This window comes from Phymastichus coffea, unplaced genomic scaffold (genome assembly GCF_024137745.1).
Source record: "Phymastichus coffea isolate CEN01 unplaced genomic scaffold, Cenicafe_Pcof_1.1 PCOF00002, whole genome shotgun sequence".
Taxonomy (NCBI): Eukaryota; Metazoa; Arthropoda; class Insecta; order Hymenoptera; family Eulophidae; genus Phymastichus; species Phymastichus coffea.
This window is the reverse complement of record NW_026706813.1, coordinates 1,840,737-1,854,036: the sequence shown is the minus strand read 5'-3', so window position 1 is coordinate 1,854,036 and position 13,300 is coordinate 1,840,737. Positions and strand designations below refer to the sequence as shown.

The window sequence follows — 13,300 nt, the reverse complement described above, 5'->3', positions numbered from 1 at the left end:
ATTATTATTATCTTTTCAAGTTATGAATATACAAGAAAGTCCCATTACTAAAGATGAAATTGCTTTGAAGGATAATATAGAAAAACTATTACTTGATTATATAAATAACTTTGAGGATCCAGAATTCATTGTGGAATCTACATTAGCTTTTCAAGAACCATTTAAGGATACTGAAATGCATATTGTTGAAGATATTGATAAAATCTGGTCAGCGGATGTTGATGAATACTCACTAGTATGTACAGCGGATACAGAAGATCTATCTTGGGATTACAAACGAAAAGCTGTGGACTATTGGAGAAGCGGAGTTACGAAAAATCTCGCTCTGCAAACTGTGCAGCATAGATTTCGAAAAGTCCAATCAATTACACAGTTGAAACGATGGGCGCATACTTTGAATAAAGGAGGCACTTATAAAGAAAAAATTGGAAGAATCAATAAATTTGTATTAGATAATTTTCAGTCGGCTTCCGATGCCGGTTATATAATTCACGATAGAGATTTACAAAAATGGGCATTACAAGCTCAGAAAATCGTTGGACATGAAGATATAAGGTTTAAAGCGTCACGTCATTGGCTACAAAATTTTAAAAAGGCTCACAGAATAGTCAGCAGAAAGATAAATAAATTCGTAACAAAAAAGACTGTTGAAGGGAGAGAATATTTACAAAAAACAGCTGATGATTTTGTTTCAGATGTGAAAAAAATAATTAAAAGCAAAGGTTTGGAATCAATTTACAATTCAGATCAGAGTGGATTTCAAATTGAAATGCACTCGGGAAGAACACTAGCTATTGAAGGCGAAAAGCAAATTGAATGTCTTGTAGAATCTGTAAGTTCGACGACTCACAATTACACAATTCAACCACTCATTTCAGGTGATGGGAGACTGCTTTCCCCATTATTCATTGTTTTAAAAGAAAGTAAAGGAACCTTTGGACTGGTAGTAGAATCCAAATTATTCAAGCCATCAAATATTTACATGATGCCTTCCGCTTCTGGCAAACTGACTTCAGGTATGATATTTATTATTGATGATTACAGTTTTTAACTTATGTCATGTGAATAAAAATGAGTTTTTTCAATGGTTACAGAACATTTCAAAACATGGCTGAAGGATGTGTATTTTCCCAATGTTGGGCATTCAAGTGTCTTATTAATTGATTCGTGGAGTGGGCATTGTCCTGATGCTGTAAAGGAAGCAGCACCTCCAAACAAAATTGTTGATGTAAAAATAATTCCAAAAGGAACAACAGGCAAAATTCAGCCACTAGATGCTTTTGGCTTCCGAGTGTGGAAAAATTACGTCCGTCGCTTCGAGGACAGTGTAACATTAATGAATGAGGATATAGAACTTCATAAAAGAAATAACATTATAAAACTCCAATCCTTGGTACATAATCAATTGTCATCTCCTCGATACAATAACCTATTCAAATATTCATGGTATAAAAGTGGCTACGTTGAATCAAAGCCAGATAAATTTGATAACCCCGTAGATTTTAGTTTTGGTAATGATTATAATGAGCGTTGTGAAGTTCCTGGTTGCTCTAACTCAGCAATTGTAAGATGCTCTTGGTGTAAGAAATCATTATGCTTGAAACATTTTTTTAATGATTATCATTATTGCCAGGATAATAAAAAGTAACATTAAAACTCGAAATTATTGAAATATTAAATTTAAAATTTTTTTGTACTTTGAATCATTAATTTTTTATTACTTTTGAAAGTCCCATAGAAAAAGAATAAAATCATAGAGATACGACAATATCTCCTGTGGGGCTGGTACACCCCTTATTATAGGTTATTTTTATTAAGGTGAGAACAGTCGATTTCGTATTTGAATATTGTGCATACTGCCAAAATTTTTTTCGTCAAACTCAAGAAACTAGTATTTTCATATGGAAAAGGGTGTCATTTTTTTATTGAAAAATAGGGGTTGATACATTAGTGGGGTGAAGAATTCTAATTCAATACCAAGGATGTGAACTAATATTATTACACGTTTTATGCCACTGAATAGTCCTAGGGTATTTTCAAGTAATGAAAAAATAATACTTGAGATTGAGTTTTAGGGATGAATTCATTTGTAAGGGCTGATTTCAGAAAATTTCAAACTACATCAACTACTTAACAATTTTAATAGTATCCAAGAGATTTACACCATGATATCGTAATGGAATAATGAAATATAATAGTATAAATGTTAGGGGTAGCTCACCCCCTCAAGGGATTTTTTTTTGAAAATGCCGGAACAGGTCAACTTTATTTTTGATTATTGTGCATAAAACAATTAATTTTGTCAAGATTTAACAGATTTTGGAATGTGCATAGTGAAAAAAATGGTCATCAAATATAGTTTTTCATTAATAAAAAACGGGGGTTACGAGTCTGATGACTAAAAACAATGTATAAATATGTGCTTTTCAATAACAAGTGTTACCCACTTTGTTTCAGTAAAAAATTACGAATTGTATTCGAGAAATTAAAAAAAATTTGTTTTTAGGGGTGAACTTCAAGGGTGGGTTTCACCCCTTAAATGGGCTTATGGGCACGTATAAAAAAATAAGCGTCGAATATTTTTTGATGTTCTACAACATATCACAATTTCAAGAAAATCGGTGAGGTACACCTCGGGTACCTTCCTTGTAAGTAGATATTTGGATGTGAAATTTTCCGCTCTTTCGATTGCCGCTGTCGAAAATGGGGGTTTCCATGACCTTTATTTGCTTCCTTGTACCACTAAAATCCCGGTACTATTACAAAGCCACAGTTTGACCTTCATCTGACCCCTAGAGGTCACATTAACCTCAAACCTCAACTCATCCATACGTGAGAGTCTTCACTTTTTTCGATTCCGCCATAAAAAATAGGGGTACCTATTAAAAAAATGAGGTTGACCTCAAAATAACCTTGAAAATGAGGTTCAAGGACAAATTAAAGAGCACCGTTGAAAGTTACCTGGGGTTAACCTTTCGTTTGTTTTGTTTAACCACTGAATTCGCGAAATTTTTAAGAATTCATACTTTGACCTCCAGTTGACCTCTAGGGGTTACCTCAACTTCATACCTCAATACATATCTGGACGTAAAATTTTCCGCTCTTTCCGATTCCGCCATAAAAAATAGGGGTTTCCATTTAAAAAAAATGAGGTTGACCTCAAAATAACCTTGAAAATGAGGTTCAAGGTCAAATCCAAGGTTACCATCGGATTCCTCGTAAAAAGTTACTTCAAGAACAACCTTCACCCGGTGAAAAAAATAACCGGCTTAGAAAATTTCTCAGGTGTATCGTTACTTTTTGGACACCCTGTATAACTAACTCTTTGTTAGTTGCTAAATCATAAATGTTATGTCATTATTAATGTAACAGCATCAAGTGTTTTTCAATTGGGTATAGACAATCATCTGAATATTTCAATGATTATTACGAGTAAAAATTGATTATTATCTTATCAGAGAAAAGTAGTTATTTATTAAATAATGTATGTTTTGTAATGGGGTGGATTAGTTGGTACAAAATGGGTTTATTAAAGAACAAACTCCCACGTTTGATACTTTCGTTCCAATGTCTTCTTTCCAACAGAGTTGAACTCACCTTAAGTCACATGACTTGTGACACTCGATCTATCTTAGGTGTGAGTGACCTAATGTTTATTCCAACTATTCCCTAGATAAAATCGGTTTAAAAATTAATCGGTGATGGATCCATGAAACTAAAAGGAAACGAAATAACGTAATGCAGCAAATAAAATCAAAATCGTTTATGACTAGAAAATTACAGTCTCTGATGGGCCGAAAGACTTACGCACGCGAATTGGATTTCCAATGTGTAACAATAATACGGGGAAAGAGAGAGAGAAAATTCATAATTCAACCGTGAAAACTAACGCTCGGCGCGAATACAAAAACGGTCACGATTGACAAAATAGTATCGCCAGTATTTTGTGACGCAAAAAAAGCGAGGTACACCTACCCTGCGGTACAATTACGGTGACCAGCCGTAATTGTTGAAGAAAATCGAATGTTGGTGCTCCTCTGGAACCAGCTACGCTATCTCGGTCACAAAGATCGGTGCCTGCTGTAATCAATCTATGCTGCTGTTAACTGCTGCTGTCTTTTGCTGCTACTTTTATTGTCCGTGTTCACTCGCGCACGTATCCAAAAACCAAGTAAAGTTTCGAATGGATATAACGACAAAACATAGTGGAAATCTATTTGGCAGTACTCTCTCACAAGCAACAGTTGAGGCTTAACTGAAACTTTAAACTCTCGCGCGTCCACTCTCTCTCTCTCTCTTAGACGTTCGCTCCAGTATCACGAGTGCTACGAATCGCGAACGTATCAATTGATTGAATCAACTACCGTTGCAACATATATCACAGAAAGCACTAGAGTTCCTAGTAGGGACTTTCTTTAACTACGTGTTCCCCACCTGGCCTAGAACATACGTATGTTCTAGGCCACTTTTATGGAGGAGGAAGTCAGTAGAATGAATACTCGGAATCATTGTAGCTATGAGAAAGTGCTAAAAATATGTGCATGAAATTACTGCACAAAGAATGTTCGTTCTTCTTGTTATAAAAGTTCATCTTTCTTTTATCATAAGAGAACCATTATGAACTGCCAATTGGGGACAAACGTTTAATAATGTGGGTGCAAAATTCTGAGATCAGTGACAATAAATTGCATCGTTCTCTAAGGTTTTCCTTTTATGAACGTTTTGTTGCAGATAAAAAATAAAAATTAATTGCTTAACTATATATAATTTAACAATACACTTACAATGGACCAGTATATCCAGGAGTACAATGACATTCACCGGAAATGTGATTACAATCACCATGGTTAAGACAACGACAATCTTCACTGCAGTTTTGTCCATAGGTATGAAGCAGGCAAGTATTATCGCAAAATCTTCCCGTCCATCCCCGAGTACATATACACTCGCCATTATCTGGATCGCAGTGTGCATTATTCTGGCATTGACAATTTCGTTGGCAAAATTTTCCCCATTTACCAAACGGGCATTCTGTAAATGAATTTAAAAAATTAATTTTGTTACTTATATTACAATTAATATGTTAAGCAGTATTTTCACATATACAATTAGTATAATAATATATTTAAGTAGAAATCTCCAGTAAACATATAAAATGTTAAAGTGATTCACATTGATTCATGAATTCCAAAATATATTACTAATATCCTTCAAACCCATATCTTAAATTTTTGTGACAATTTTTTGATGTTGAGACCAATTTCGGTTGTCCCTCACGTGCGTCATTTTCAATGTTCGTATGGCCACGTTTAAATAAACCGACCCACTCATAGATGATTGTTTTAAAAGATGCCGAGACCTCTAACACGTCTACCATTTTAGAATACATTTCCATTATTTTTAACCCCTCTTTACGAAGAATTTAACAACACCACGATGTTCCAGTTTTTCCATTTTCACAAAAGCACTAATGCGATCATTTCAAATGGTCGTATACAAAGAATGAATTGATAAGTCGTATTAAAATTGTCTATATTATCTTGTAAAAGATAAAAATTCAAAATGGCGTGAATTTTCCTTCTACTGTTAACGTATACGAGTAGATGTTATTTTGCGAACTTATTGAACAACCTAGTATGTGTTAGGCAATGTACATTTGACTCAAATACAAGGTATGTAAAGATATTCGTCGCTAATGGCGAAATAACACTTGCTTGCTACCCATCAAGAGTGCCTACCAGCACTATTGTTCAGGCGAAGGTATTAAACAACAGAGTGAGCGACTTATCAGATTATCGAGCGAATACACGAGAGTTTGTGCGTTAGGCTCGTATGTTTCCTTCTCACCCTCCTTCTAATCATCTCTTACTGTTGTTTTTCTTTCGTATGCTAAGTTGCACACTCTCTTTGTAATATAGTATCTTTTTTCCATCGTTACAGTTTATGTACATATAAGTGTACATATATTCACGCCTAACTCTTATTGTTGTACTTCTTCCTGTATTTCTGACATTCCTAAAACGCGTACCCATTTATATTGTCGTGTTTCTTGACTACGGTGTAGAAATGCATGCTGCTCTCCATGGACCCAGAAGGTGAAAAAGTTATGTAAAAGGCACCGCTGTACTATTAAACAGGACCTACAATAGTTGCTTACACGGAGCTGAAATAAAAATTCCTCTATATATATATATATATATATATATATATATATATATATATATATACAGGGTGTCCCATTTTAACTTACGCACCAAGATAACCCAAAAACTATGAGAGCTAGCGAAAAATGTTTCGAATAAAAGTTACTCGTCTCCGAGGGGGACATATTATGGTGACTTTGACTTTGACCTCGAGGGTCATTTTCAAGGTCATTTGAAGGTCAACTTTGTTTTTTCAAATAGGAACCCCTATTTTCGACCCCGGATTCGGAAAGAGCGGAAAATTCTACGTTTAGATGACTTATCATGCGTGGGGTCCGGGAGACCCGCCAAGGTCATTTGAAGGTCAACTTTGTTTTTTCAAATAGGAACCCCTATTTTCGACCCCGGATTCGGAAAGAGCGGAAAATTCTACGTTTAGATAACCTATCATGCGTGGGGTCCGGGAGACCCGCCAAGGTCATTTGAAGGTCAACTTTGTTTTTTCCTGGAGTACCCTACTTTTTTTATCACGGATTCGGAAACAACAAAAAATTCTACGTTCAGGCAAGGTGTAACTTGTGGTTGATCACTCAAGAACATGTGAAGGTTAACTATTTTTCATAGGAATCGCTATTCTCGACCCCGGATTCGGGAAGTATGGAAGGTTGTCCGTTCTGTCAACGTCGAGATGTAACGTGTATTCAATTCTTTATGCTCATTTAGAGGTAAAAGTAAGTTTTTGAATAAAAACGTCGATTTTTGTTTTGAACGGAGTGACGAATTTAGTGTTGAGATGAGTGATTATTAATAGTAAGCATTTTTTTAACAACTGTTGAAAAAGTCGTTGAGCGTTTTTCATGTAAGTATTAACAAATTATTACCACTCTTGTGGTTAGTGTTATCTTTCAAATATGCATTACGTCTTTGATATTTCTTCACAGAATGACCAATTATGCAGGAAATGAAGTCGTTGAAATATTGTTAGTACTTGGTGAATGTCGCCGGAACTACCGAGCTGCTGCTCGGCTCTATGCTGAACGTTTTCCGAACCAGCGCCATCCTAATGACAGGCAAATCAGAAATATCGAAAGACGTTGCCGTATGAATGATCTTCATCGACAGAGAGATGGAAACAGAAATGTGAACAACAATGATCCAAGACTTCTTGCTGTGTTAGCAATGGTTCATGTGAATCCTCACATCAGTACAAGAGAAATCGAACGTCGGTTGGGCGTACCTCGTACTACTGCTCATCGGATGTTAAGATCCGTGGGTTACCATCCATACCACATCATCCTGCACCAAGAACTCAATGAAAATGATTATTTACTCAGAATGAATTACTGTAGGTGGGCTCTTAATCAACTGGACGAGGATCCCAATTTCTTTTGGAATGTTTGTTTTAGCGATGAAGCTACCTTCAAAAGTGACGGTAAACTCAATAGACATAATTGTCATTATTGGTCACCTGTCCATCCTCATTAGCATCGTCAAGTGATAAATCAACACCGTTGGAGTCTTAATGTATGGGTGGGAATATTCAACGGGCATATTATTGGTCCCCATTTTTTTGATGGCAATGTCAACGGCCAGGCGTATCTTGATTTTCTGGAGAATCATCTACCTGAATACTTGGAGGACATCCCACTGAATGTTCGGCAGCTCATGTGGCTACAACAAGATGGTGCTCCAGCTCACTTTGCTGTAAACGTTAGAGAATTTTTGAATGCTCAATTACGTGACCATTGGATAGGTCGAGGTGGTCCAGTTCCCTGGCCACCTAGGTCTCCTGACCTGAATCCACTAGACAGCTATTTCTGGGGATATTGCAAGGACGCTGTTTACAAGGATGCACCTACCACTAGATTAGATATGATGGATAGAGTGAGAAGAGCTTGTGCAGCTGTTACGCCTGAAATACTTACAAACGTTCTCAATAATTATCATCGGCGTTTGGAAACATGCTTAGCAAACAATGGGGGACCTATTGAACATCTCATGTAATTGTGCGTGCGCATCATTCATCACCAACTTATTGCCAGATCATTATTATTGTTATTATTGAGTTATTCCTCATCAGATTGACTAATACTGTTGATTATTACTACTAATGACTAATATTTTTTTGTTAAATTCTGTACATAAAAAGTTGAATAAATTTAGTGTGTTCTAAAATTTACGCATACTTTATTTCTCATATGAAAACATGAAACTGTTCTGAGTAAAGTAATTTGCCATTAATTTGACGTTTAAATGGCCATGGAAAGTTGAATTAATTCATTACATAAAATATTTAGGATTTTTTGTACTTTTCGAATCCGGGGTTAAAATTAGGGATTCCTATTTGAAAAAAACAAAGTTGACCTTCAAATGACCTTGGCGGGTCTCCCGGACCCCACGCATGATAGGTCATCTAAACGTAGAATTTTCCGCTCTTTCCGAATCCGGGGTCGAAAATAGGGGTTCCTATTTGAAAAAACAAAGTTGACCTTCGAATGACCTTGAAAATGACCCTCAAGGTCAAAGTCAAGGTCACCATAATATGTCCCCCTCGGAGACGAGTAACTTTTATTCAACACATTTTTCGCTAGCTCTCATAGTTTTTGGGTTATTTTGGTGCGTAAGTTAAAATGGGACACCCTGTATATAGTACACAGGATTTACTAAATGAAATCCCCGTTATAACATTTGTAACGAAGAATCATGACTTTACCGATTCATTCGTTGGCTCTCACAATCATTCGGTCTCATTTTTAGGTTTAGATATACTCTAATGACTATTTCTTAGTTTAAAGTGCAGCGAAGGAGCGAATAGTAAGTGATGGACAATTACTATAAGATCAAGTCTTTAAATTTATTAAAACTATAAAAAATGTATTTTTGATGCTTTTAGATTAGTATGTCTAAAAACTGAGAGTGATGAAGCAATTCTGAGCTTGGATTCGGATTTAGCGCACCAAATTCCTTCGAAAATACCTTGTCTAGTCTGGGGCACTAAACTTCTTTAAAATTTTGTCGGTCTATGTTATTATTTAATATGAATATATAGGTTTTTATAGAATTAACGCATAAAACTTAAAAACAATTATTTTTTTCATTAATTTAGAATTTAATTCTACTCCATGCTACTTTTTCGCCCATTAATACAGTTGTTCTCAAAATGATAGGGCACCCCTGATTTTATTTCATTATATTTACAATTTTTAAGCTTTACAGAGCCTTGGAGTTTTGAATATTCGAGTAGTTTTTTTCGATATTTTCTTTCACACAAAATTTATATCTTTCTAAAAAGAAAAACCTTACTCCGATGTATGTTTGATTCACTAAAAGATTTGTATGCAGATTTGAATTTTAAAAGTAATATTCTTAAAAACAACAAAATCAATTTATGTTTCTTCAACTTTTAAGTTTAACTAGGTTATTAAGATGGAAGAAAATTTCAAATAGCCATGTATACATAATGGCTCACCAACATCGCCTCGAGCGCTAAGGACCCGCCTGATGCCACGCTCAATAGACATTACGAGTGTCATTCAAGTGTAAAAATAGGCGCAGTTATGTGCATAATTTGTGGCTATTTTTACCATACTAATGAAAAAGTAGCAAAATAAAATAAAAGAAGTCCCGTCAAGCTTATAAACAGCTTTATAATCTACCAAGACAACCCAAATTTTGCACTAACCTCAAACTTGCAATATGGAGAGTATAGTAAGGAAGCTAGTAAGCTAATCGTACAGATAAAACTTGTAAGTAGAGAGCAAATTAAACAGGAAATAATTAATGAAATTATACATGAAAAACAAATGGAAAATGGAAAAGATATGGAAATAACAACATACAAAGATTTTGATGAATTGTATGTAAGCTTTTAAAATCGAAAATAATTTATTGAAAGAATGGTACAATGAGAGTAAAGAAAAAAATATATTAATAAATAAATTATTGACCGAGAAAAAGTAAAACAAATCGAACAACATTTTCAAAAGCACATATGCTGAAATCACAAATACGCAAAATCTAAAGAGTGCCAAGAATAATAATAATCAATCGAACAAACAAAAAGAATTATACCAATCTAGAAAATACAATAATACATTATTTGATTAGAGATAAAAATATACAAATAAAAAAAGTCAAACAATTAATAATGATATAGTCATAATTAATTATATGAATGAAAAAAGTATTAGTATTTTCGAAAAAAATATTAACAAAAAAATTACATTCAAATATCAAAATAGAAAAAGAACAAATCAGAAAACCTACTGTAAAAGTTACTGGAATCAACAAAACATGTGCACTAAATGAAAAACATATTGACATAGATATTAATCAAAAAAATTTCTATAATTATGAAGATAATTATAAAGTTTTACATTCATATAAAAATGAAAAACTCGAAACTATAACAATGATAATAGAGGTAACAGCGAACTCACACAAACATAAAGAAAAAATAAGAATAAACTTATTGTAAACAAAAATAAGAATCATCTGATTACAGATGACTTCATCTGTGACATAATGAATCAAAAGATATTGAATCAAGAATTTTTACAAATATTAATGGAATATGGATTTCATCCAGGATTCAGCAACATAATACGACCATCGCTTAATAACAGCAACAATGGCACGTGCATAGATAATTATTATATAAACTAGAAAATAATAAATACAAAACTTTCCATTTGAGCATACCTTTCAATGATCATTACTCACTAATAATTACGTTGAATAATATTACCAAAACGAAAAATATTTCATAAAAACAAAAAAATAAATTACCGAAAGCTTCAATACATTGGTCATAGAATAAATTGGTATGAAACTACTATACTAAATGATTCAAATCAAGCAACAAATTATCTGATCACGAAATTTCAATATTATATTGATAAAGTAGAGAACAATAAATATACTAGCAAAAGCAGTAAGAATATACGACGAAATGAATGGACTACGAAAGGTATAATAATTTCTTGTAAAACAAAAGAAAAATTGTATAATAAATGGGAAAAAAAGCCTTTAAATAACAAAAAAAGATAATTATGAAATCTATATTTAAGCACTAGATAAATTAATCAAAAATGTTAAAGAAAAGTATCATAAAAACCTTATTCAGACAGAACCCAAATAAACTATGGTCAATTATAAAGAAAATAGGAGGGAACACAAAAAAATGTAACAACATCGACTTTATTGTAGACAACGATAAAAAATTAATAGAACCACAGGCAATTGCTCATGGGATGAACAAATTCTTCTGTAATATAGAATCAAACCTTAGCAACAAAATTTCACCACCATTAAAAGAAAATATTAACCCATTAAGGCCCATGCCAAAACAGCATGAGACAACGCTAGACTAACTATGCCATTCATAGCATAAGTAAAACCAAAGTACCCGGGTTTTTCTTTTGCCATTTGCAATTGTTTATAAAAAATTATTTAAACAAATTACCAAAAAGTTAATATTTTTAAAAACTGATTGCAGCAATCGATTCTACGGAAATAAATACGACAAAAACGTATACAGGGTGAGTCATTTTAATTTCCCCAGTCTAATAACTTTTGAAACAAGCAAATTACGCAAAAATGTTTCAGACCAAAGTTGTAGGGGTTCAAGGGGGACATCTAGGGGTGACTTTGAAATTGACCTTGAGCTTGACCTTGACGGCTTTCTCAAGGTCAAGTCTATTTTTTTATTGGGAACCCCTATTTCTGACCTCGGAATCGGAAAGAGCGGGAAATTTTACATCCAGATAACATCTTTTAACATGGGTCAAAATAAACCCTTAAGGTCATGCTAAGGTCAAAACTATCCTGGAACAAGAATCGAACAATGTAAGCAAAATACGAAAAAATGACTCAGAAAAAAGTTGTAGGAGTTCAAGGGGGACGTCTAGGGGTGACTTTGAAATTGACCTTGAGCTTGACCTTGACGGCTTTCTCAAGGTCAAGTCTATTTTTTTATTGGGAACCCTTATTTCTGACCTCGGAATCGGAAAGAGCAGGAAATTTTACAGGATTTAAATTTTTTAAATTTTTAAATTTTTTAAATTTAATTTTTTTAAATTTTACGGGACTATTCTTGTTTCCGTTCCCTATCCTTTTTTATTTTTCACCGGACTGTATGATTATTATTAATAAATTTCAAATATTGGAAGTTGTTGCTAATAATTTGCTATTACAAGTCTATTAAATTAATGAAACTATTTCAGTATCAATCTGATGTTCTGCAAAGAAATAAGAGTAAAAGTTAAATACATAAGGATAAATTTCATGTTCAATGAAGAATCTATTACATTTGGAAGTCGTTTAGAAAGTAATCGCAATACGTTCAGTCGTGATTTCAATTTTGAAAAAGCTTTAAATATTACTTTTGTTTTAACCATGCTTGTGTTCATTGTATCACTATCATTATTTCTTCATATTTGAATAAGAGACCTTTCTTATTGCCATCGATCATATGAAATCTAATTTGGACAATATTGCCTCTGTTTTCAGTAATATTTAATTTGTATCATCTTTCTATGATCTTTGCCTTTGTTGATTTGTATTGAGGTTTTTTGAAAAAATCTTTTAAATATGGCTGATTTTACCCAAACAGAGATAGTTGATATGATTTGGATTTTAGGAGAATGTAGAGGTAATTACCGTGAAGCGTCAAGGTTGTATCGAATTCGATACCCACAAAGGCGCCATCCTGATCACCGTACCATTCATCGTCTTGAAGAAAGAGCTCGACAAGGGCATCTACGAAGAAGTCGACCAAGACATGAGTATGATGATAGAGATGCTAGGGTTTTGGTTGTCTTAGGATTGGTTCACCTAAATCCTCATATCAGCAGCCGACAAATAGAGAGAGAAACAGGAATACCTCAGAGAACCGTTATTAGAATTTTAAGAAGTAATAGATATCATCCGTATCATATTACCTTAACGCAAGCATTAAACGCTAATGATATGAGAAACAGAGTAAATTTCTGTCGGTGGGCTCTACAGATGATTTTGCAGGATCCGAATTTTTTTAATTATGTCCTTTTTTCTGATGAAGCTACGTTTCATAGTACTGGCCAATTGAATCGTCACAACAGTCATTATTGGTCTGATCAGAATCCTCACTGGTACAGACCAGTCGATAATCAACATCG

General features: G+C 33.8%; 1 protein-coding gene across 7 annotated transcripts in view; it reads right to left on the bottom strand.

Annotated features, from left to right (window-relative positions):
- The window catches only part of LOC131663255 (protein draper-like), an 859,806-nt gene that overhangs the window by 582,185 nt on the left and 264,321 nt on the right, over window positions 1–13,300 (bottom strand). For all 7 annotated transcript variants that reach the window (XM_058933564.1, XM_058933569.1, XM_058933555.1 and 4 more), the window contains one exon: window positions 4,785–5,031. In XM_058933564.1, the coding sequence (XP_058789547.1) occupies window positions 4,785–5,031 (247 nt within the window). The remainder of the gene's footprint in view (window positions 1–4,784; window positions 5,032–13,300) is intronic.